General features: G+C 39.6%; 1 protein-coding gene across 2 annotated transcripts in view; it reads left to right on the forward strand.

Annotated features, from left to right (window-relative positions):
- Positions 1-26,839, forward strand: part of runx1t1 (RUNX1 partner transcriptional co-repressor 1) — a 57,269-nt gene that overhangs the window by 23,789 nt on the left and 6,641 nt on the right. The window contains exons 2-9 of one of the 2 annotated variants that reach the window (XM_017424834.3): positions 9,014-9,151; positions 10,863-11,104; positions 15,013-15,102; positions 18,657-18,838; positions 23,556-23,818; positions 24,476-24,573; positions 25,544-25,739; positions 26,702-26,770. In XM_017424834.3, coding sequence (XP_017280323.1) covers positions 9,014-9,151; positions 10,863-11,104; positions 15,013-15,102; positions 18,657-18,838; positions 23,556-23,818; positions 24,476-24,573; positions 25,544-25,739; positions 26,702-26,770 — 1,278 coding nt within the window. The remainder of the gene's footprint in view (positions 1-9,013; positions 9,152-10,862; positions 11,105-15,012; positions 15,103-18,656; positions 18,839-23,555; positions 23,819-24,475; positions 24,574-25,543; positions 25,740-26,701; positions 26,771-26,839) is intronic. The other variant, XM_017424826.3, reaches the window with a different exon arrangement.

Below are 26,839 nucleotides of genomic sequence, written 5' to 3' on the forward strand. Positions count from 1 at the left end.
GGACTCAGATGGCTGTGAACTGACAGGGAGGCGATACAGTGAAAGGAAAAGGGATAAAATGAAAGAGCCAAGGAGAAAGTGTGTAATGGTTAGATAAAAGGAGACGTCGCTGACCCGGGACGGGTCATGGTGGTACTGACTGCGTGTGTTTTCATGTGAGCAGCAAAGGCCGTCCCTCTGCTGCCTTCGCCTCAAGCTTTATTCTGCTCTCAGCCACTCAAAGCCATTAGCAAACCACTGTCAACATGTTATGTGCAAAACACACACACAGGTACACCCACACACACACACACACACACACATTCTGTAAGCCTGGAAATGTCCCGATCCAAGGTCTCACCAACCACAAACCTCTGGCTCTCTGCTCACCAGATGTGGCTGTTTTAAAAACATCTTCTCCTGCAGGGCAAAGGAGAGCGGTGAGAAGAAACAGGAGTGTAAAAAGAATAGGGAGTAACATTTCTTTAGACGAGAAGGGTGAGGGGTAAGCTTTTTTTTTTTATGTTTTGTAAGTCTGGTTCTACTTAGCAACGCTCTGGAACACATTTTATAAATTGCAGACATATTTTTTCAGAGCGGTTTTGGGGAAGATACTTAACTGGCAGTAATTTTTAACACATGGCAGCTGTCATGTGATATTCTGAAAACACCAGGCCTCACTCCTTTACTGCTAGCCTCTGCTCTCTCTCTATTTTTCCTGCTCTCGCCCTCTGCTTCTCACATTTGATTTCCCCATCTGTCTCTCTGAGGCACCTAATGTGATCTCTTGATTTCAAACTCTTTCTTTAGCATCTTCTCTTCTCTCTTCTAAGTTCCTTCAGCACGCTCTGTTTTCCACATCTGTTTCAGACTTTTCGACTCTTATCCTCGTCTGTTGTCCTACACAGCAGACTGACTGCACTCTTTTACTTCTCCAGCTTTGCATCCTGTTGCTTTGTAGCCCATCTCTCCCCACATAAGGCAGAAGGCTTCATAAGCATCTTCACCACAGATTTAGGGCAGCGGGGTATTAGTAAAATGGGTAATTTTGATAATATAGTTCAATTTTTCAATGTCTTTTGCAATAAACACTCACAAAACTATTTGTCTCCTTTAACCTTTCAGCCACTATTATCTAAATCAGCTCTGAGAATTTTGGGGGTCCATTTGATTGTCAAATATACTGCTGTTGTCATGCAGTTTATGTTTGTGATTCACTGCAATCCTTTGTGATATCAATATTGCATACACTGATATTCTAATAATACAATTTCAATATATTGAGCGGCGCAGTTGGAAATTAAAAAACTGATTTTGTTTCTACAGACTGAAAACAAGAACATAACTCAAGAAGAAACAAAAATGACACTTTCAGTCTATGCTGTTGAGATTGAGTGGATCGCAGTGACTTTGAGTTGGACCTATGCAGCAAGGCAAAGGTTCGGTTTGTGACAGCAGAAAAGTGATTCATTTTCAAAAAAATGTTTGCATCCCCATAATGTAGCATGAAAATGTAGGACATATAAGGAAACGTAATGGTTGTGGGTGAAGTTGAAAAAGAATAAGCCATTAATCATCTGCACAATTTACTCGGAACAGCAAACACTGGCTAAAAGCTGGTATTTCTCCCTCAAAAGCTTCATTTATACCTTCATATCAACTATTTGTTGCTTTTGAATGAATTTGTATAAAACTCACAGCCATGATTCCTGCTGTGGAAAAATATGTTTTGGCAAGTGCATTTCTGGTTCCACTGGTGTTGCGTTTTGCTCCATTTCACCTCCTGTTTCCTTTACCTTTCCCTGACCCTCTTTCTTTCCTGCACCCTCTTTTTGCATCAGTATTTTCTGCCCTTCATTCGCATTGACTGCCTTTTTTTTATTAGACCCTATAGTTCAATTTTGTCTCGCAACAAGTTGTGGCAGGAGTGTTTGATTTGAGAGGATGCGTAAAGTGTACTGTGAATCATTTTTATTGTTTCTTAAACACTTGCTTCCTCTCTTTCTGCAACAAAGATTTTATTTCAACAGATGGATAAAACAGGCATTACTATAAATCTGTTGTTTAACAGTTTTTTTTTTCATCAGCAATGGCTTCAAACGTTACACACCACATATGTTTTACTGTCCAGAGTGTTTGTGTGTGAATGTGTTTAATATTCTTCAGGATGTGCATGTGCAGTTCCTGTATTTTGTGTGCATATGTGCATGCACGTGTGTGTGTTAATGTTTGTGAGATTGAGCAGATGGTGTTCAGACCTTTGTGAACAACTGAGAAATCTCCTTATGTTACTGTGATAGAGAAATACAGATATGGTGGGAGACAGAGAGGACGGTCGGCACTGATAAGGAGAGGAGCTATTCGCATTGTAGCACAACTCTTTCACTATTGTTCTCAGAGTGTAAAGGCCTACTTTACACTCTGATATGAGAAAATTGTGTCAAACTTTAAGACCATGTGAATTCAAACCAGAGTTGGACCTGAGGAACATTTGAAAAAAAAGAGGCAAGAAAATTTGCATATTGTGGTATCAACTTCAAATTATTCACTAAATTTATAATTTAAACCTAGTTTTAAAAAGGTTACATTAAAAAATAGTGAGTGAATCATAATTTTATGTAGCCTTTTGCAGATTTTTCAAAGAAACTAGCATCTTTATGGTTGTGATTTAATTTTAGTTATTATTGGGTTTTACATTGTTGTAAAATTTTATCCAGTGACAATATTTTAGTTCTGTATAAAACTCAAGTAAACTAGTGTCAGTAATTGCAGTATGCTTATATCTTGACAGATAAACTTTGCCTGATTTTCAGCACCATGCACTGCAATGCTTCAATGAAGAAGCAGCCATGAACAAACTTTAGAGGAAAATTAAGGGAGTAACAACAATAAGATGTAAGAAAATAGAAATTGAGATGAGCACTGAGGCTTATACGGATGCATCCTGCATCTGCTGGGGAAGGAAATAAAAGAGATGGTGGCAATTAGATCTATGTGTGTGTGTTTGTGAGAAAGTGAAAGAAAGTAAGAAAGTTTTGTTGTTGTGCTAGCAGTGTGCATCCTTGCAGCTGTGTGTTTGTGTTTTTGTGGGGTTGCGGTAGGGCGTTGCATCCATATATCTTCTTGACAAGCGGGTGGAGTTTGATGGGACATGCTCTGCATACTGCTCCATCTGGCTGTGTGTGTGTGTGTGTTTGTGCCTTTACTCCTCTTGCATACAAATAGATTTCTCTTCTTCCTTTGCGTACTCGATCTGAATTTCAATCACCTCAACCTGTCCCTCAGCGGTGCTCTTTAACACACCTGGCCTTTTATTCTTTCCACGGTTATCTGTCTCTTGTGTCTGTCCCCTCATTCCTTTTCTCCACATCTGCAGCCAGCGCACACAAAGTAATCACCACGAGCCTCTATCCCACCATCTCAGTATCGCTTCATCTCTTCCATTACCTGTTCCCTCTCTTCACACATTGTCGCGCACTATTGGTGCGACACACTTGGAGGCTGTGATTCACGCAGACATTGTTGGGGACATTAGTGCATAATTTACGGGCTGTCTGCCTCGTCGTTTGCACTTCACCGCCTACATATCAATATGTATGTAACATATTATGCATGTCAAGATTATATGGTCACTTGTGTGTTCTACTTGGCTTTATTTTCCATTTAACTCCATAATGATGGTATCATATGTCTTGACTAATACAATCCTGCGCTCACACAGGTGTCATCAAGTTGTGATTCATTGTCAATTTTGAAAAATGGGATTCGCCTTCACGAAATACCCCTAAGTGGCATATTACTGCCATCATTTTCTGTGCCTCCAATGGTTCAATCACACATATTCAGTCACATGCAAGCATTTTCAGGGGAAATTCCAGCTCATGAAGAGTGTAATGAAGTTTGTTTGAGTATATCTGCTGGAGATAGACTTTGAAGTCATTGTAGCCTATTGAGTAATCTAAACTATCAAGGTTAGGCAATGTTGTCTTTGTTTCACAAGATGATTTGAATACAAATTGACCTCCTGGCTTTGCGTGTGATGATGAAATATATAGGAGTTTGATATAACATTGTATTTTTTTTTGCCTTGAGTAGTGGGTTAGAGCAAAGTCCTCGCTGTAACACGGTGAACTGCTTCTCAGGGACCACGTTCTCCGAGATATCGTTCATTGCAGCAACCTTGTTTTAGGCGAGTGATGTAACTCGCATGTAACTCTAGAAAAAGGCATGAATCTCAAGTCAGCGGGGGGATAAAAATCTCCTTTCTTTGAGCTCGGCTGAAAGAGAGTATGAGCAACAGGGAGAGAAAAAAAGGCTAAGAAAGGGAGTAAAGAGAAAGAGGGCAAGATTTTGCAAACAGCGAGGATCACGTAATCACGAACGATGCGAACGGGTGATGTAAGCGTGAAGACATACTTGTGAGTGGCAGGTAGTTGTCCAGGTTTCTGACTTGTTTCTAGGATTGATTAAAGAAGTTACAAACCCAAGCCAGTCAACTTTTTGCCTTTTTGTTTTGACGGAGAGCCTTTGTGATCATAGTTGGAGTGACTAAAGTCAGAATGGTATCATTGAAATATTTGTTTTATTTTTAACCATGAAGAGGGTCTTTAGTAAAGCTCTAGATCAGGGGTAGGCAATCCTGGTCCTGGAGGGCCACCATTCTGCATGTTTTCCTTGTTTCTCTGCTCCAACACACCTGATTTGAATCAATGGGGGATTAACAGGCTTCTGCAGAACATGAAGATATGATTTAACCACTGAATCAGGTGTGTTGGAGTAGAGAAACAAGGAAAACATGCAGGATGGTGGCCCTCCAGGACCAGGGTTGCCTACCCCTGCTATAGTTGCTGGGGCTGGGAGTCTCTCCAGAAGGTAAAATAACAAATGTAAAGGAGTTTCCATGTCATGGTCTTTAATTTTTTTTTTAAATTCATTTTTGTTGTTGTTGTTGTTCCTAAATTGGTGACTTTAGTTTGATCTGGGTTTTAGTTTAGCACTTGTTTGGTGGGAGCTAGTTGCCCTGCCCATGTTTGGTGGCAAAGAGGGTCCAGCCAAACATATCTCTCAACCAAGACATGTTCCTGTTTTTTAGACTGCAAATGTCCTTTTTGTTATTGAGAAGATTCACTCGGGTCTGAAGCATAAACACATAATGTTTTTTAACTTACTGTAATGTGTGACAACCTGGCACTAGTTGGCAACGAAGAGTGAAAGTTAAGACAAAAAAACAAAAAACAAGCTCATTTCACATGGAACCTCATCATTCAGTTAGAAATTAGTGTAATTGCTGGTGACATATTAAATTTAAAATCTGGGATAACAATATTTAGTGATGCACCACCCCCCTCACTTAAATTCTCATAGGGTTAAATCTGATGTAAGCCACCTCACCAACAAATATTAATGCTAAGAGCTATTTTATGATGCTACAGATAAAAAAAGCATAAATTAAATGGTTGCTGTGAGACATTTATCAGTGTCTTCTATAGATACGATCTAAGTTTTGGCACCTCTGCCTGTGCAGAGTGCACAAGTGCATCAACACACACTGAAGAGACTCCTCTGTTCACTCATATCTAATTGCTGCCTCTCCAACAACTGTTCTCATCCTCTCCAATCCATTAACTGCTGGACAACAAACGCTTCTGAGAACTCGTAATGTGAGTTAGGTAAAGTCAAAGCACTCATCATCCCCCCTTTCCATTAAGGCTCCGCACATCAATACCCGTCCAGTCCAGGAGTACCATCGATTGGCCACAGACCTGCTGCTTTCCTTATGAATTTATGCAGGCAGGACAGTAACAGGGCTAATAAATGGACAATAGATGTGCATTTGGCCATTAACTTTTACCAGATGCATTAGACTGGAGGAGATGCCCCACATTTCAAGGTTGTTTAAGGGTGCTTTTTGAACTGAATTATGCATGAGGGAGCAAGTGCTTTATAATGTCCTCTATTGCGATAATAAAATGAAAGCTTGTCTGATTGTCTGCTCATATATTTTTTATCTTAAGTTATACATGCCATAGTTACTCATAACAAACAGGCGTGCTCTCTGAGTTGTTTTCGATCGTGTGCTCGAGTTCTCGATGCATTTTTATTTTTCCCCAAACCCAACAAATTACTTTGCAGAGGGAGAATTGCCATTGATTCAGGAGGCAGAGCAATTGCACGGTGAATGGATGGATGCAGCCCTTGTTGGTTTGTATGAAGCCATTGATTTTATTCTGCCTATAGTGCTGTAGTGCTCTCAATCAAATCAAAAGCAGAGACAATGTTGTTTATATGGCACACAGTTTTAAGAGTGTGTGTCAGAACATGTTATTGTCTGGATGCATGTGTATGTGTGTGACTTTCAGACTAATTCATCCTTTATTTTTCATCTCCGTCACCTGAGAGACCATAGATGAGTTTCAAAGGCATTCAGGCTTTTGTTTCTGCCATCTGAGTCCAATCAAAATGCTGACCCAGGTGTTACTGCCCAATTACAAGCTGTAACCAAACTCATCTTCTTATCCAACAATAAGGCGTGAAGTCCATGTGGATTTGAAAGTGCAGACATTCTGTTTTATGTATTCTTTTTAAGATTAAAAATGGCATTGTATTAGAAAATGTCCATTTGAGTTATGACCACCCCTTTACTTGTTGCTGTGAAAAATACCATGACAATGTCTGACTGTTATTGGGCTATCTATTTCCCTAGGAAGATAAAAATATTTAAACCATGCATTGATTCCCATTTTTGTATACTTTAAATGATAGATCATGTGCACTGGGTCATAAATCGCCTCTCAATCAGGAAAAAAAACATACAGTACAAGTTTGACTTGTAGAAATTTGTCTTGAGATCAAAAAATGAACTTGTTTGTCTCTTTCTTCTATATAATATTGTATATTAGATTCAGTTCTAGATTTGTTTTGCTCATTAACAACAATAAAAAACAATACAAAGAGTGTCAGACTGCCAGTGTCACTCAGCAAGTTTGTTCCAGTAATTTCTGTGTTTGAACATCAAACTCTCCACAAGAAGCTCATGGATGTTTTAAGCTCCATCTTATTTAAAACCGATTTAGGAGATTAAACTTCAGCTACAGCAAAGCTAATGCAAAAAAACCTTTTAAACCTGCAGAGGTTAAATACTATTGCATGATACTTTGGAGTTTATTTGTTTGGAATTTATTTCTCATGTAAGATGTTTACAAGCTTGATTCTTTCACACAGTTACATCATGCGCCTTCTGTTGTCTTCAGGGTCAGTGCATGCTTTAAGATAAACAAAACTGCTGTAAATGGTCAATCAGTACGAGCGCTTTAGAGCACTGTTCGGAATTTCATCAACGTCTTCATCTCTTACTTCGCTGCTTTTTAAGTCAAAAGTTGGTGTAAGTGAACCTCTCAGTCCTGAAACAAGTCGGCTGCTGCAGCCAGGTTTTAAGTGTTCGGCCTTAAAGTAACTTCTCTCTTCATTTTACCTAAGATTAACAGAACCGTACTACAGATCTGAACAATTAAAGGCTAACATATGTGTTTCAAATGCAAAATAACACACACAATGAGGGTACTGGAGAAACTACATGGCAGGGACCACCCTCACCCTGTTTGTGGACCATGTCTCTCCCTGATTACAGAGTGATTTTGACTTTACTGCACATGTGTGTCGCACATCCATCCAGTTCATGATTACTTTTGTTTCCCTCTACTCTCTCTTTTGTCTTGTTTCCTCCACTTTCTTCACCTGCGCTCATTTTTAAATTTTTATTTTTACAATCTCCTTTTTACAATGAAAGAGAAAGAGCGATTTGATAGCTGTCTGTTGACTCGGTGATCGGCTTGTTACTGCCTTCTCCAAGAGAGTTTGTGTATCTTCCCTTCCACAGAGGGTTCTGCCCTTGTGCCACTGCAAGACTGTAGATAATGTCTCTGTTGTTCTCATATATTTGATGTGGTTTGTTATCTGCTGAACACAAAGGTGAAAACAACATTTTGGTTTTGATAACATGTTTCTTGGAAATGTGTTACCGCTGGGCAGATGTGATTATAGTTTTCTGACATGGAAGAATTAAAAATGACAGTGACTGTGGATCAGTTTGGATGTAATGGGTGCTGCAGTCATTAGCTGGGGCTGGAAGGGCTGTGTGATCATTCTGGGCATCACAGATGGTGGTGGAATGAACTCACAACAGATTTAGACTGAATCCCAATTCCTAGCATTACCCCAACCCGTTGGCCCTTGAAATCAAGTCACAAAGAGCAGCGCTTAAAATATTTCACTGTGACAGAAATCGATGCACCACCAGTTATCCATTTTATTTTATGTAATCAGACGCAATGTATAAATGTCCAAAATATGCCCAAATATGGTGTGTGAAACTACCTATCAAGCCTGCAACTGAATTCAAGTACAAAAGTATTTGGATACAATACAAGAACCACATTAAAACCAAATATATTACAATGGAATACACTAGAGGTAAAAAAAAATTGTTGAGACAAATATTTTTTTATATAAATGCATTTTTATCCAGTTAGTAATAATTGACCAAACATAATTCATCAATCTGAACTTTACAATAATTTTTGTGCCAGTAAAGATACTTTTAAACTACTGCAGTTCACCCCTTTGTTTTGAAGTGTGGACCTACAAAATTCTGTTAATAAGGTCTATAAAACCCTGACCCTTGACCTTTGCATTATGTCACAAAAAGAATCGTGACACACTTTCCCCTGTCTTGAACGCTCAAAGAGGTAAGACTTAAAAGTAAAGGGGCCCTACACTCCTCTATCAGATGCCTGTGCATCTGAGTTTCTTTTTCCTTTGTCTCATTTCTTATAGTATCACTGTTGCAAAAACTTGTGCTTTTGCTGCGTGAACTTAATGTGATGAGATGTTTGTTTTCAGATCAGCTGGTAATCTTCCCAAACTTTATTATTATGAGTTCAATCCTTGGGAAACAGAAACAGAAAAAACAACATACTGTGAACTGTTGAGTAGAGCTACCTCCTGATATTGTCCTCTTCCTTGTTTCTTTCTTCAGATCGCACTGGGAAGCGCTCCACCATGCCCGACTCACCTGCGGATGTCAAGTCACAGTCCAGGTTGACGCCCCCTACCATGCCGCCCCCACCCAGCACGCAAGGGCCAACCCGAAACAGCTCTTACACACCTACCACGTGTAAGTAAAGCAGCGATGACTAGGCTTGATTTTTTACACAAAGAATTCAGCGGTTTCCTTGTTCTCAATGCTGGTGGAGACATCAAGCAAAGTGGGAAAGCAAAAACACTGCAGTAGATTTCTTGTCAGTGTGTAAAGCTCTCAGTAAACTTGCTACAGTAATTGCTGTTTTGCAAAGTGAACAGAACAATATAAACAGACTGACATGAGTAAAGCTCGATCTACCAAGGTTAATGCCTTATTTTACAGTTTTAATAAAAGTGATCTGAATCCACACAAAACAGTTATAGTTTTCTTTTGCTTTCCACCAAGTTTTATTTAATTCAGCCTAACATTTTCTCCTATGATCTCACTGACAAAAAGACAAACAGGTATTGAAAACATGCATCCTCAACAGCTCTTCAAAATTTCACCTTATTCTTTCGTTTTAACTTTAATAAACAGATCTGATACCTAGCCCCAGCCACTTCAAATTAAAGAACTTACAAATGGTTTATAAAATAGAGGGAAAAGTGTGCAAGGCTGCAAATAATAAAAGTGTGAGCAAAAAAGCACAGGCCAACACATATCCTCATGGGAAGACCGTCTCAAAATGTAAATAATAAAGCAAACAAAGCGATGGGGGTTGGGGTCCATTTGCATCACAAGACCTTCGTATCAAGTTGCACTGAGTCTTTCCGAATGGCAAACAGCTCCCTCAGCAAGTTCATTAACGCCCACGCTTACAAACTCTTGGAGCTTTGCCACGACACACACGTTGCTTGTGATGAGCAAATTACACCCTTGTATTCTCTCAGAAGTAGACACTTAGGCACTTGCAGGAAGAGCACTAGAATCAAGAAATCGTAGGCCCCCTTGCTCTGAAAGCTCCGAGCACTTGAATGTGTCCTCGCAGCTCTTCTTCGTCTGTGCAACAGAGGCATTATTTTGTTCTTTTTCAGCCTCATGCTTTCCCCCTTTTTTCCACCTCATGTAACTACTTTGCCCCCTCTTTCTTTGTGTCTGTCTCTTTCTGCTGCACTATACACTCGCACTCCACAATTAGCGTCGAGCCTTCCTTGCAGCGAGAAAGGAAAGGCCCAGCTCTCTCATTATTCATGCCAATGGTTTTAACAAAGCGGCGTGCTTTGATTTCCACCCGACGTAATTGTTACCAGATGCAGTTTGAGCATCTTGCCTCGCTCCTCTCTTTACAGTGGCGGCTTTGGACGGCGGCCAGAGTGGGAGTGAGTGTATCGCTAGTCAAAAGCTAATCTCATTAAAGAGAGAGCTTTATGCCGCCTTGTATCTCTTTGTAAACCAACTCCCCCAACATGCAGAAACCCCCCCCCACACACAGCTTGCTCCCGCGGTCTGAAACAACTGGAGGTCTCACTGTCCCAGCTTGTTTAGACTGCAGAGGAGGAGGGAGATGGAAGGAGGCAACATGTCTTCAAGTACTTTTTTTAAGAGCATCTGAAGGGACCAAACAAGGTGCAACAATTGGAACCAAATGTAAAGGATTGATTGTTTCAAATCAGTTGTTAGTTCTCTGTTTAATCTGATCTATTCTTTTCCTCTGGTAGTGTTTGCTGAAGATGCTTTTGTTGTGAAATCTCCAATAAATGCAGAATCACGTCACTTGTAATTTGCTTTTTGCTGCAAGTAAACATCAGAAAATGAATTATATTAAGTTTAAATCTATTATTCTATATGCCCTTGTCTCAAACAGTAACCAATGGCAGTAGCCACTCCCCAACAGCCCTCAATGGAGCCCCATCTCCTCCAAATGGCTACAGCAACGGCCCCAGTTCATCCTCATCATCTTCTCTGGCCAACCAGCAGCTTCCGCCGGCCTGTGGCGCCCGACAGCTCAGCAAGCTCAAGCGTTTCCTCACAACTTTACAGCAGTTTGGAAATGACATCTCACCTGAAATTGGCGAACGAGTCCGCACATTAGTGCTGGGACTTGTGGTAAGTATTAACCATATATCTGATGATTAAAAAGGTCAGCGGTCTCTCCACGGTAAGTTTATTTGCAGGATATTTCAAAGCACTGGTTTATAATTCCTGAAGGATTAAATAGAAGCAAGGAAACAAAGGGCATTGTCATTTTTCTTGTCAGTCAAAAAGAGTAAGGTTTTATTTCTGGTGGTGTGACATAAATTTCATCAGTTTAACTTGTTTGCAGGGGCACACCAGACAACTGCGCACAGCCCAGATTTTTGTGATCCTGCAGACTGTGTTCGCCGATACTAAAAGTTCAGCCATAAAACTTCCATTCAAAAGGTGGAACCAAACCCACGATAAACAAATCAGACCACATGTCAAACTACAGCAGAAGAATAAAACAACACAGATGCATGTTTTGAGGAAATAAAGTGAAAATCATTTGGATGAGTTGTTATTCAGGAATCACACGGACACAAAAATTGCATCGAATTCCTGGTAAGCAATCGCTCAAACTTATTTTCTTCTTCGTGCCTTTGGACAGACAGCTGACGAGAGCATTATCGCCCTCTATTTGGCTGCAGTGAAAACTTTAGACCCCTGAGTGGAACACTTATACTTTGAAATTGTGAGGTTTTCTGATAATAAATGTTTAAATCAGTCAAAAGAAAGACAAAGTTTAATCACAAAAGCAGATTTGTGCATCAAACCTGGACCTTTTTTCTATCTCATCTAACTCCATTCATCTCATAACCCCTCAGATTTATGTGCTGTCCTCTTACAACCAAAGTCGGAAAGATCAAATTAGTAGTTTTACTTCCATACTTTATGTTGTGTAAGGAAATCTTTTGGAGTTGTAAATGATTTGGACTTTTCCTGGAGGACTTTTGCTTCAAATGGAATATTTTTATATCCCTGTGGTAAATCTTAAATAAGGCTCTGAGTTTTTCTTTCCTCGTGAAATTCTTGAGTGTAATAAAAATACGTCTATGCCAGTACAAATCCTCTGGTTAGAAACTGAGTCTGATTGGAAGTTTGTTGCGTTTGCTCGACTGATTTAGAATAGATTTTAGTGGCACCTATTTATTCCATATAAATTTAAAAGCGTAGCACTCGTAGCACTCATAGCCTTCTTCTGAATTGGAGTTTGTCTGCACGTGTCTAATTTTTAACAGTTCAAAAAGCATCATTATTATTTTCGTAACGTCTCAAAAAAGGAGCTAACTCAAACAGTTAGATTAACAAATTTCCAGTGCTAATGAAATGAAGCCTGCAAACAAAACCCATTTATTCAGCAGAGATTAGATAAGACAGATGTGTTCTGCAGCTTAGCTGACATGGGTATATCAAGGCTGTGATCAGAGAAAATTTGAGCTTAATGAGCAGGGGAATGCAGAAACGGTGATTGAATGTTGTGCAGAAAAGAGGGGGAGGAAGCAGAGGAGGTGGAGGGGGGGGGATTTTTTTTAATTAGTCACACAGAGGATAACCTGCTTTTGGCTTCACTATGTTTATGTTTCTCACCGTCTATATATGTGCACGTCTCTCCTGTGTCCTTTTGGCTTTCACAAGAGGGGGGGGGGATCTTTTTCTTCTTCGTTTCTTTTCCTGTGTCTCTGTCCCCCCCTTCTGCCTTATTGAAAAGAGTGACACTGTTAATTAGCTGGTTGTGTGCAGGGGAGAAGGAGAGATGGAGACTCAGGAGGTTTCACTAGCTGTCAAGAAGAGCTGCGACGCAATCTGGGCGAACAGATGTAAGACTGAATGTAACAAAATTCAGGTCTGGGAAATAACACAGAGAGCACGAGAGGAAAAAATAATATCTGCTGCAGGGTTTTTTTTTGCTCTCTGTCTCGCTAGATCCCCCCCCCTCGTTTGTTGGTTATTTTGCCCTCTCAAGTATGCATGTTCAGCTCCTTCTCTCTCATTTTCACTCTTCCATACTTGATGCTGGAAATCAGAAATCGATGCTAGCATGTCAGTCATTAATTGGAAAATACAAGAAGAAGGGATAGAAAATCGACTTTTCTTAGATGTGTGTGAATGTGTATGAGAGATAATTAGTGTGTGATGGCTCATACACCGTGTTGTGATGGTTTAAGAATGGCAGCCATTCCACTCTCTTACAATTCTAAAGTTCAAAGCATAATAAAAAGTTTCTGGTCTTTACCAGGGTCTAAAATGATTCAAATCTAGCCTCAAATGTGCAAAAACATTATTTTATTTATTTAAAAAAAATCCAAGCCAGAATGGTAAACCTGTGTGTGAAAAACTAAGTCCACCCCATGATTAAACAGCTTGCAGAGCCTCCTTTAGCAGCAGTAACTCTCAGTCGTTGTTTTCTGTCACATTGTTGTGGAGGAATTTTGGTTCACTCTTCTTTACAACATGGCTTCAGTTCATTGAGTTTTGTGAGCAATAAGAAATAGAAGTTGACCTATTTCTGAAATCAGAACAGCTGATAGTCCGATACAAAATGTTGGAGGTTTTTTGGTTGTTTGTGACTATCTATTATGGTTTCTTTTTTTGACTTATTACAGTGTACTAGATTTTGAGATAAGAAAAAAATAAAAGGGAAATCTGGAAAGTTTGCCTAATGCTTATAGTCGGTTGTTTTACAGTCTATAGCAGGAACTGCATATGACTCAAAACCATTGACTAAGTGTCCCCATTTCCTCTCAGTGTTGAGAATTGAAGCCAGCAGGACTCAGTTTACAAAGGCGCTCGGGATGTGGGGCTTTTAAGTCCCACCTACTCTTCTGTACACTTATGGTGTCACATGACCTTTCTTTTTAGCACGGATTAACTAATTACAGCTAAGCATGCTGGAAAAATGAATATTTGAACATACAGCAGTGAGGTAAGAACTGTATGAATCAACAAGAGTCAACACCTGAAAAAAAATACATATCTGAGGTGTATTTTATTTTTTTATAACAGAAAAGTCCTGTTTGTTTCTGTGGAGGCGGCAGGACTTAAAACATGTCCTGAGGCCATCATGCTCCTCTTTCAGCTTCAGCTTCCAGTAGCTCAGATGGGATCCTGTTTTTCCATGTACTGATGCTCAAAACGTTTAAGGCACCCTCTTAAACTCTAAAAGTTAAAGCGTTAATATTTTGTCAGGCCAATACACCCCTGTTCTTTCAGAAGTTATCATAAACTTTGAGTCAACTTCCTTCTGAGTCTATTAGTGTTGTGCCAAAAAAAAGGCCCCTACCACGAAATGTCGCAGGAAGCAGCATTTGATTGATGCAGTATGTAGTGTAGCAACACTGTGCTGCCCGTAAATGTGCCAGCCTGTTAATCAGCATATTACGCTCAGGCCTGGCTGATGCAGATTTTTTTTAAAAGTGTCAATAATCAGTCTAATTAATCAGCAGACTGATTAATTAGTCTAGAAACAGAGAAAGAAATGAAGATTAGCTTGCGATGGTGCTGGAGCTGTATTTTAATTTAAGAATAGTAACACCCTGCACAAAAAACATGGTGTTTTATTGGATATAAAGGCTGCAAAATATGAAGTAACCCACAATTATCTTCCTAATATCCAATAAACCATGTCGATGAATACAAGATGCTGTAATTAGTTTACCTATTTTACAACCAAGATTATATTTCAGATTCAGTTCTGTGAATGTTTGCAGATGATAATTACTGTAGACTTACAGCTTTAAGTAAAAGATAAGAACCAGATTTTAAATTCTTACTAGAAAGCCAACAGCAAAAAAAAACATTTTATTAAACTTTTGCATGTGTGTCTTTGTTTTGCGAGGCTCTTTTCGCCGTGGCCTGGCCCATGTGCTTCGCATTACGAACGCCAAAACACTCACTCCGAGCCAGGATATAGCTTAGCTTCCAATAAGTAATATTATCACTTAATGCCTTCCACATGGATTCATGTCTTATCTCACTGTTTCTTTCTTCTCCTCCAGAATTCCACGCTAACCATTGAGGAATTTCACTCCAAGCTCCAAGAAGCCACCAACTTCCCTCTGCGGCCTTTTGTCGTCCCCTTTCTGAAGGTAGATGCTCTAATATACGATTACTGCAGAAAGTATTTTTGTTTTTTTTTTTCGTTTTCAATCTGGAAAGCATTTAGCCAGTTCAGATCCAGATGTTCCCACTTATGTTCATGAGATTTTTCCTCATTTTCTCCCTATGGTTTTCCTCTTTTAGGTTGTTTTATCTCTCTATCCTATAACTATAGATTGCTTCTTTTCTTTCTGATTAATGAAATAACTTCACTCACATCACCTATTTTTTTACCTGTTATCACCTGCCTCCGTGACAGGCTGCCTTTTAGTAAAATTTCTCATGAACTGCTGAATTGTTTTTAATAAAACTCTCTGAAAGAAATGACTGGATGTAGTAGCTGAGAGTCATCCCCAGCACATACTTTAAGTGCTAACAGATTGTGTAAGATCTTTAAAACTTTGGCGAGCTTTCTCGTTTTATTTGCTTGATGTCTTTATTCTCTTCTCCAATCTTACACAACTTATGTTTTTTCATAAAAAAGAAAAAAGCATAGCAACCGAGGTTTGTTTCCACTGTTTGTCCTTTTCATTCTCCTCCTTTCAGGCTTGTTTTGTAATTGATTTTTCTTCCCCATAAGGGTACATTTTCAGCAAGTATATCCCATTTTCAGCTATTAGCGTGGTGTATTACTTGAAAAAAGGAGTCGTTTTTTTTTTTTTGCCTGAGCCCATTTTTTTTATGCGTTGTTTTTGTCAGAACAGCGTGCCTCCCGTCTCTGTTCCCTGTCTGAAAATGAAGAGGAATGGTGTTTCTTGTGATCGGGTCTGCAAGTGGACCTGTGGTCATTTATGTGCATTTAGTGTCAGAAGGCTGCATATGCTGCTTGTCTGCAGTTTGCGGCACTGGAGGCGAGTCTGGTGGTGTTGCTGTGATTTGTTTTGGTAGTCAAAGATGACGAATGGGTCTGGGGGGGGTTATATTGAGGGATGCACTGTGCAGTCACAGTTCAGATCATGTTATGGAGTCTGAGGTGAGATCAATATCTGCGAATTACTGAGAGATAGAGAACAGAGAGGTGAAACATTTACCGTAGAGCTGACTTGTTCTACAAAGGGCTGTTTTATGCTTTTTTTTCCCCTCAGAATTCCTCCTTTTTGGTTTGTCGTCCTCCTTTTTGTATCTTTTCCGAACTTCCCTTTAATAGTCTTTCTGTTATGTCGTGGAGGTAGATGTTATTTACAAGAACACAGTAATCTCTCTCTTCACACTGTGTTTGCAGATGTGTTCATGTGCAAACTGGCATTTTTATGAGCTCATATTGTCCTTTAAATCCGTCATGGTCCAGAGCGATAGAACAGGTCCCATGAGAACTGCCGTTACTCGCTGTTAACCCCTTTTATTTTTTACCTTCCCACCTTTTTGTACATTTTCTCCTTCCTACCAGTCACCTTCTTGTTCATTCTCTCTCCTTTTGTGTCCTCGCTTTACTGTTTTCCATCCTTCTATCCATCCTCCAATTCCCTTCTCCTCTCCTTGCCAGATGGTGAGTGCATCACTGGGATGGCTGTGGAATCAAAGCTGCAACTTTTCCTTTTTTTTTTTTTCTGCATCGCTCCTTCTCTCTCCCAGTCTAATTTTAGTGTCTTGCCACTGTGGGGCCTTTAATGCTCGCTGCCATATGGTATCAGAGAGCAGTTGGAGGTGTGGGGGAGCTTTTATAGGTACACTAATGTTATACCGAGTCGAGCCCTCCAACAGAACTCCCCCCCTCCGCTCCCCTCTTGAGCTCCTTTTGCCTTTTCTTAATGCTAAAACCACAAATTGGTTTGGAGTCTTTTACTGGAAGGAGGCAATCAGAAACCACACAATGCCTGTGACGTGATGTGCTAGCTGGATGCCCGCCACAGATTTGCCACAGTTTTACTCTGTTTTCAGGTTAAAGTTGAGCCTTTCTTGTCAAAGTGTTTCACTATTCTGGTGAGTGTAGCTCTCCGAGACAAACATTTGGTGTTGAGAACGAGTCGTGGAGGGAAATAATTAAAAAGGATTATAAGGACATCTAAATCCTAGTCCATTATATACTTCTAGTGACAAGTTATACTAAAACAGGACATGGACTGAATTGCAGCAGATCTGAATTGTTTTGTGACACTATTTGACTTTTATCAAACAGTAAAACATCCTGAGCATGTTTTTGCTTTGGTTATTGAAAACTACTTAAGAACATTCCGGTTTTGTGTGTGTTATTCCAGTGGCTGTGCAACTACATGGAACTAAATCACCACACTTTATCATATGAAAAATGATTTAGTCTCTTCAGCAGCCTGCTTTTCTTGACTCAGTCCTTTTCTGAATGCTTCCGCATCTATCTGGCAATTAAGATGACCTCTAATTAATAAAAGATCAGTTCAGCAGGGTCAAAGCTATTTATTTTAGACTCCCCCCACCAAAAGGTAATTATCATCATAAACTATTAACGGACCATTAGCTTCGGGCCGGTAAAGCAAAGGGCCGGCACTTGGCATTTCTTTCACTGCAGCCAATAACTGGAGGGGGATTTTCATATAACGTTAATACCACAAAACAAATGATAGAAGTGTTCTGTCTGCCTGTTATTTCTTTTGGCAAAGATGAGATCAAATGAAAACTCATCTCCAAGAAAAGAAAGGCAGCATTAAGATAAAAAGATAAACAGAAGACTTTTAGTGAGAGATTTTATTTCTGAGGATGAAACAAAACTATTAATGGACTTAAAGTTAGCAAATATTCCCCCCTCTTCAAAGGCTCATGTGATGCATCCCACCAAAATGGGGCCCCCCACTCTCTTTCTGAGTCTCCCTGATGCAACACTTTCATCTTCTTGCTTCGAAACACACACCATCAGATGTCTTTGAAGTGGAGGCTCACATACCTGCGTGTCCCTGTATCGCCATACGAGAGAGCAGACCCTCTCTTGTTACAGCGTGTCAAAAGGGATTGAAAATAGGAGCTGTTCTTTTAAATATTCTTGTGTTGTAAGAAAAAAATACTTTTTGAATGTTAATGCACTCTGAGTCACAGGAGGCAATGATGGTTCTGTGTGAGAGTAGAAACTAAAAGAACATCAGATCTGTGTGTTTGGACTGAGAGACTCTGGCAAAACCTTGTTACTGTTTCCCACCAAAGGCAAAGGTGCAATCAGTTTTTGCCCTTTTGTGTTAAAAAAATATTTGAAGAACCAATGATCGAATTTTAATGAAACTGGATGTAAATCTTCAACTGATTAACTTTTTGAGTCAACCCAATTCAAGATGGCCCCCAGAGTTAATCAACCTTACCCAACACAAAAATGGCTATAACCCAGTGAATATTACAGAGTTTAAGCTAATATTTGGTGTGGTAGGTTTTTAAGGTTTGACCAAAATGTCTGTAATTCTGTCCCTCCTCATCATAAAATGATTTTAGTTTAAAACTCTGGCATAAAAGTTGGCTTTCGATATGCAGTCCCATTAAGGAATGCTAGGCCTTTCTTAATACATCTGATTTCCTGAAAACTCAATTAAGAGGATCATTCAGATTCCATATGACTTTCTTACAAAATAAAACTTTCTTCCCCCTGTAGGCCAACCTGCCGCTCCTTCAGAGGGAGCTCCTGCACTGTGCCAGGCTAGCCAAGCAGAACCCGGCTCAGTACCTGGCCCAACACGAGCAGCTCCTCCTGGACACCAGCACCACGTCCCCGGTGGACTCCTCAGAACTCCTGCTGGACATCAATGAGAACGGCAAAAGAAGAACGCCGGACAGGTGGGCGAATCACAAAAATCGGAACATCGCTCTGGGCAATTCGGGGTTTGAGTGCCTCGCTGGGGATTTGAATTTAGAGTTTATAAATTTAGCAGCCGCTGAAGCTATCCTTCTTCACTCTCTATCGTTTGAGCTCATGCATAAATCCCTTTGAGGGTGTCTGCATCCCCATGAGCTGCTACTCCCTAAGCACAAGCTGAGCCAATACGAGGCAATGGTATGTATGAAAAGTATTTGTTAGTGCTCCACGGGATCTCATGATCTGCTCTGTTGGATGTCTAAGCTCCTGGCTACTCCTCCTAATGGATCGGAACTAAAGGAAAACAATGGGAAAAGTCCACCTGGCTATACATGGACACACATTTACATAATGAAAGTGAAAAAAAAGGAGAAACTGTAGGATTTTGGTTGCAACATCATTATTTATTTCCATGCTTTTGTTTGTGTGTGTAAATATTCAGTGTGTATATCTCCTAATATATTTTCCTTCAAAAAGTCTCACCCCAAAATTTAAAAAATATATAACCAAACCAAATCTATCAGGACCACAGCAATTTTTACATTTGTTTAACCTGCTATGCATTTAAGTAAAGTTCAGGGGTTTTTTTGTATGTTTTTTTAGTAATAAAAATGAATAAAGCATCACTCCAGTGCAGATGCCTTTACAGGAAGAGTTTTACTAATTAGAAGAATAATTGACTTCAAAATCTTTACAAAACCACAGCCCCGTGCTTAATGCATTTATCATTAATAAGCATTTTTCAAGTTTTAAGACAGATGTTTGTACAAAAAAAGTGTTTTGTGGTGCATTTTTGTCTGTTATAGAAGTACAATGCAAGCATTGTACTTAAATTCCCAGTGGTTTAAAATTTTTAACGCAGGCGAGGGAAGAGAAAATGAACATATTATATTTGCTGAGGGCCAAAACTGCTGAATGTGTTATTAATAATTCTCAGCCCTTGTTCCCCCGCCCCAACCATGGGATGGCGAGACATTTTTTTGTTTTGTAATACCTGCATATTTGCAGGCCGTGCGGTGCACAAGGGAGTGAGCTGAGGAGGGAAGGTGCATTTGTAAATGTGGGAGGGGAGTGAGAAAGTAAAGAGGTATCTATATTCAGTGAGAAAACACAGTCTCTGTGTGTGTGAATGTGTGTGTGAGGTTCTCTATTCAGCGTGAAAGTGTGAGTCCGCTTCATATTTGTGAGTCTTGCGCGTGTGTGCCTGGGGAGACGGGCTGATAACACATACAGATGAGGCTGCAGCACCATTATGGCTGGCTAAGCACCTCTTGTTTCTGCTTACCTCTGCTCTGCATTCCCACTTATAACAGTTTGTTTCGGAATATTGGAATTTGAATGGAAATCCTTAATTATCACCAACAACAAGCCATTAATGAATACTAATTAAGATAATAGTATGCTGAAAGCAGACCAGAAATAACATGGCATGGAGTGTAGGGGAAAATGCATACTGCCTTGCATTTTCTGTAAAGGCTCTAAGAAAAAAGCATTTTTAGCTTAAATATTTTAAAGTGGAGTTCTATGAAAGTTTATGAACAGTTAATACCTTACCTGTTGTAAATAACTCTTTGAACAACCAAAGATTGGACAAACAGGGTTCATTTCTGACCACTGTCAGCACCAGCAGAACTACATGATACTCCTTCAGAAAGTGCCACAGCTAGTTGCTGCTGCCCTTATTTGTGCCTGTATATATAAGTAGACTTCGATGTACTGTAAGTAACAGTGTAAAGCAATGTAAAGATTTGTAAAACAGTGTTTGAATGAACCACTGTGGAATATTTAAGATTGGAGTTGTTTAAAGGCAGGAATGGTCCAGATATGACTTCTTATAAGCAAAACAGAAGTGTTAAAACTACTTTGTACAAATTTAGAGCGAAAAAAAAACAAAACTATACAAAAGCTTTGGTACCATTCAGATTTTAAAAACCTTTGCCAAGATCTCACACTTTGAGTGTTATAGCTATAGCTTAAGGCTGAGTGATAAAATTTCAAGTCTATGGTAAAGAGATCTTAGCAAGACCAGAAAGATTTTGAGTGAGAACTGCTTGCAAACGAAAGGCAAATAAAAGTTTTTGTTTAATGGTAAGACATATTAGCACACTGCTGAGTGTTGTGTAAAAAAACTTAAATCCTAAATAAAAATCACCTTTGTGTTAGTTTATCAGAAGAAATGAGGCATATTAAATTTGTAAACTAATGTTAAATGTATAAACAAGATTTGCAGATGAAAAACAAATGGGTTTGCATTCATAAGAAAGGTTAGCCTTTTATAAAGACGCCATCGAGCTCACTGTTAGGCACCGAGATGTTATGACCTTGTTTGTAGCCAGGGACATGGGAAACTATTGATATATTTAATTACCACCACATAGTTATCTTCAGCACACCTTAAAGTCCACCAATTCAAAGGGCTGTGATCCAAACATCACCAAAAAGTCTTTGCAACATGGCCAAACAATCTCACAGAACTTCACTCATTTCTTCTGGAAAAATGAGTGAAAATTCCCCAAATAAGAACTAAGGGGCTTTTAGTCGCTACAGAAAGCCGTTTACAAGCTGTGATACTCGCCAGAGGAAATGTTGCAGTGAAGTGATCATACATGAAGCCCAGCATCTGCTTCAGACCTTTTTCCATTGTGTTATTTTTAAGCTCCAAAAGACAGTAACAAATACAGTCTTGTATAAAATGTATTATCTTTAGATACATGTCTTTTTTATATCAGTTTACTGGTTTTAGCTACTAACAGAATTGTCACAGTAATCACAAAAATGTTGCGCTCTGTTTCAATGTTTTAATCTCAACAAAACTGATAAAGCCCTAAATAGCCTTGGTGCATACTTGTGAACTTACATTATGGATCAGCAAACTGTGTGTGCAAACATCAGTACATCGTCGTGGTGACGGTGAGTGTGTGTGCGCGTACTGTCTGCAGACATAAACACTGTTGCGGCAGCAAGACTGGGGGAGAAAAGGGTGGGAGGGGGTGGGTAGATGAGTCGAGGGAGACGGAGAGATGGACGGATGGAAGAAAAGAGCATATGGAGAGCTGTGGATGAGCATTAGGAGCCCATAAAAACAGCTCATTAAGAAGTTCAATCTGTTCATCGGAGAGAGAGATGGGAGAGAAAAGAAGCGAGAAAGAGGATGGGGGGGGGCAAACCAGGGGACCGTGGATAGCAGGGGAGGTTGGCAGGTTTTAACTGTGAACTGACAAAGCTGAGAACACACACACACACACACACCCATACTGTAGGCATAAAGGCACATATGTGCAAGCATGCGCACACACACACAAACACACCTGGCCACATTAATCTTTGGAAGCAGGCTAACAAAAATCCACCTGATCCCCTTGAAACTACTTGTGTGAGTTTTTGTCTGTGTGCCTGTAATTTGTGTGAGCAACATTTAACTGTGTATTTATAAATTGACTTGTTCTCAATAAAAAAAAAAATAAAAAAACAGAAGAAAAAATCCCAAGATGATTCCAGGAAATGCAACCTTTCGTAGCAATTACTTTATCTGGTTGGAGGCTGGACTCAAACGGTGACAACAGCACGGGGGCTGAACCAGCTGCTGCACTTTTATAAAGAATAAATTTAACAGCTAGCTTCGTATCACCGAGTTTTACAAAGTAGTGTGACGGTAACACTGCTTGCCCTCATATCATCTTCTCTCCTTTCTTTTATTTTCATTTCCTGATTTATTGTAACTCATAAAGGCTGTTATTATCTGCGACTGTGACTGCAGCAAAAATATGTTGAAGACTGAACAACGACAAAAAAACAATCTATCATATTTGACCTCCTATTCCTTTTTCGTTTGTTTTTAACCTGATTTTACTTGGAACAAGTTTAGGATTTTTTCTGTAAGTCTGTAAACCAAGGTTGGTCTTAAAGGCAATTGTTGTCTGATTCCATTAAAAAGTAGCTAAGACCTGGTTTGTTTTTCAATAGCCATATATTACTTATCTCTTCTGGTAAATATTTGATCCTTTCTTGGTGTGTTCGGAGTTTCAGGCACACAGTTACTCTAACAGAGTTTGTCTCATTATCCTTGAAAACAGATGTTTTAGTTTATTAACGCTCTTGTAAGCAACAATTAGTACTTGTGAATGTTCTTTACAATGCCGCTCAGTATTTCTGACCTCTGATTGGCCGTAAAAGGTGGTGAAAATGGAAATTACGCACACTGGTTCATGCAGGATCTATAGCTGTCATCTGGTGATTCTAAAAAAAAAAAAAAAAATCTCAACAGTGTTTTTAAATGGAGAAGCAAACATAGTTTATAAACCAGTTAAAAACAGTGGTTGCAAATGCAGCTTTATGTAGTTTTAAAGTTTTAAATGTGGCACTCAGAACATTTTAATTGGTTGTTGGTCTTTATAATTCTACCTTCAGCCACAGAGGAAAGTGGGTTTTTTTTTTTTGCTCTGATCCATCAAAGAGTTGGTGCTATTGTAGCTCCAGTTTTTTAGTGCTAGACCCAGAGATTTGGTGGTCAAAGCAGGAAAAGAAAAATCAAACTGAGAGCTTAGCAAGCACTGGCTCCAAACTAGCAATGGAACTGCTTTGATAGAAGAATTGCCTTTGAAGACCTTTTATTGTAACGAAGGATAATTACCTTGGTGTTCCCGATGCTTTGTCACTTGTACCAGGCTGCTTAAAATCTGGTTCTGTGTTTCCACTCAGAACCAAAGAGAACGGCTTTGAGCGAGAAGGTCCGATGCACCCGGATGTCCACCCCAGCAAACGGCCTTGCACCATTAGCCCCGCCCAGCGTTTCAGTCCATCCAATGGACTCTCCTACCAACCCAACGGCTTGCCCCATCCAGGTCCGCTCCCCCCGCAGCACTACAGGCTAGATGACATGGCCATCGCCCACCATTACCGTGACACGTACCGACACCCCACCTCTAATCATCGAGAGATCCGAGAGCGAGCCAGGCCCATTGGTAAGGTGTTCATATCATCTTGAGATTTCGGGTTTGTGCTTTTTCAAATCATGTGTACACATACAGAGATAAGTCAGTGTCTTTAGGGGACACTATTTTTTGGACAGAGCTGTTTGGAAATGCAGGACATCTTTTGTTTATAGGAAACAACATAAAGCTCATGAGAAAAATAACGTCCCACAATTTAGAGTTGTAATTATAAGATTATTACTTTTCTGGTTAAGCGCTTTCTGAAGAGCAAAAACTGAGTTTTTAGCCACTAATAGAAGCTGAGAAATACTGTTTATGAGTCCTCTGCTGGTGCACATTTTGGCACAATGTAGTTGTATTAAATCCATTTTTCTGATTACACTGTGAGGAGGCTCTTTAGGCCATTTTGGTTCTGTTCTAAATATAGCAGAAACATTTACTACGTCTTACCCTGTGATGGATGTTAACTGGACAAGAAGTTCAGTCATTTGGCCTCAGGGTGCGAGAGAGAAAAATGGAGACTACGAGGAAAAGGGAGGCAGGGAGAGGAGAAAAATGTGTGGCGAGAGGGTATAAAACAGGGACAAAAAGAAAGATAGAGGAGTAATTTTACATTCATCTCTCCCCTGTGTCTTTATCCCTGTATATTTCATCTGATTGTCGGTCTGTTTCTATTTCTCTCGACAGGAATGCATACAGGGACGAGGCAGGAGGAAGTGATTGACCACAGGCTGACCGACAGAGAGTGGGCTGAGGAGTGGAAGCACCTTGACCATGTAAGAAAAGTAATAACATTTTATTACTATTCTTTATTATTCTTTCTGTGTAGGTAATAATCTATAGTGGTAATCATGTCATATTAAAATATTTAGGATATTTTGCCGAGTTATCAAAACAGATTAGATAGATATACTGAACTTTGTTACCTTACTTTCTCTACATCAGATTGCATAATGCTAGTTGTGAGAATGGCTACATTATAAAAATGAGCCAAACATTTGACTATTTTTGACCAATCAGATGACACAACAGAGCAAATTAGGCTCATCTAAAGGTTAGGATTTTAAATGAGAAGAGCAAAATTAACAGTTTAATCAAGTTAATTTACGAGTTAAAGAGCCTTTTAATAAGCTTGTTTTTCTAAACACGTACAAGCTTTACAAAAAGAAAAACATTCATTTTATAGGTATTGACTTGAAACAAAGTGCAGCTTTTAAATACTTTCATTGTAATTTGTTGCCTTGAGATGCAAACAGCACACAATGAAAATGTTTAAAATATGCCAACAAAATGTTCACCCTTAGCATTGTTGATGTAGTCCTTCTGAAGCTGCTATTCAAACCTTTTCTGCAGATATAAACCTCTTATACCTAAGAAGTAAAACAATTCTTAAAATGTGACCTTGTGTAACATTATGTGAATGTTTTTCAACTCACTGTTGCTGTTATGAACTGATACGTAAATCAGTCTGTGACATAATGTGTACATAAATGTTTCATATGAATGTGTTTCTTCACTGGCTGATGTGAGGAAACAGTGTCTGTCGGGGAGGTGTGACCTGACAAACCTAATTGTGTGTTAAAAGTGACAAAATATGAACATGCAATTCCACAACCACACTTCCCAAAACATGACAGATGTTAGCTTTATTTTAGACCTTTCCACAACTGCAGTTTTGCTGAATTTAAATGAACCCATCCCTTATTTGTATGTGTAAACTCAGAGCTGTGTCTGCCTCTTGTTACCCCCCCCCAGCTGCTGAACTGCATCATGGACATGGTGGAGAAAACGAGGCGCTCGCTGACGGTGCTGCGGAGGTGCCAGGAGGCCGATCGGGAGGAGCTCAACTACTGGATTAGACGATACAGCGACGCCGAAGAGCTGAAGAAGGGCGCTGCTAGTGGGCAGTCCAGGCAGCAAAGCCCCGCAGCTCAAGAAAACGCCACATCAGGTAGGAGATCCCCTGCACCACGCAAATCTTTAAGAAAACATGGCTTCAAAAGAAACAGCCGACTAACCACTGCAGCACTGACAGGTGACTTCACCTCCCACCAAAGGTATATAGATACTAACTATTATTAACTGTCGGGACAATTTGAAATTATCTTAAAAATAGGTTTTCTTAGTTTATTTGCTTTTATTATATTCAAATGGGGGATTTTCTTTATTCCTAACAGTTTTTTTGTAAAGTTCTTCAAGGTTCTGTCCTGTATCATAAGGCTTAGTTCCATATTTAAGACTATACTCCTGTTCTGTCTGTTCACTTAAACTCTGATCTATTTTCTAAAAAGACTACTTTAGCCTTATTTGTATGTGTAAACTCAGAGCTGGGTTGTGACTCTTGGCGACAAATTGCAAACAGCTTTTGTGATGGTTCTCAGTTTCCTAGCTTTAGTAGCAACACCTTGCTTTCAAAGACATTTGATCATGTTTAAAAAATTAGCAAGACAAATCTTCTCTCAGAACGGTTGAGGTTGTCACAGGCACTGGAACTTATCTTAAACTTTGCTCAGTTTAGTTTCTGCAAGCAAAAAGAACAAGAAATGTAAGACAAACATTGGGAGGAGTTGGTGACCTATGTGACAAAACTGAGACTGATTGGAAACAAAAAGAAAAAACTGCAACAAATTTGCACAAAAATGTTTCAGAGCTTCTGGTCAATTTTGGCCCAACATTTGAGCCATGAGTAACAATTCAGTGTGATTCCAAGTGAAAATGTGCGTGTTGTCTCGCATTTTTAGTCTTCAATTTGTTGCAAAATTAGCAGCCCAGTAAGGTATGGGTCCAGGCAACTAATGGATGGTTAGCCTAACAATCATATGAAGTTTTAGCACTAGGATTATTTGTTAAACACTCGTTTCTAGCTGTATGTTATGTAAAACTGTTGTTGATTTCTGGCATGTCTTCCTACAGAAATTCACAGAGAGCTGCTGCATCGACCTGTGTCTGGCTACGTCCCCGAAGAGATCTGGAAGAAAGCTGGTAAGCAGCATTTCCATCCCTCTGATCATCGTGCGTGTTTATCTCTGCAGTTGGCCGGCCCGCTTCTCT

The sequence above is a fragment of the Kryptolebias marmoratus genome, linkage group LG5 (genome assembly GCF_001649575.2).
Source record: "Kryptolebias marmoratus isolate JLee-2015 linkage group LG5, ASM164957v2, whole genome shotgun sequence".
Taxonomy (NCBI): domain Eukaryota; kingdom Metazoa; phylum Chordata; class Actinopteri; order Cyprinodontiformes; family Rivulidae; genus Kryptolebias; species Kryptolebias marmoratus.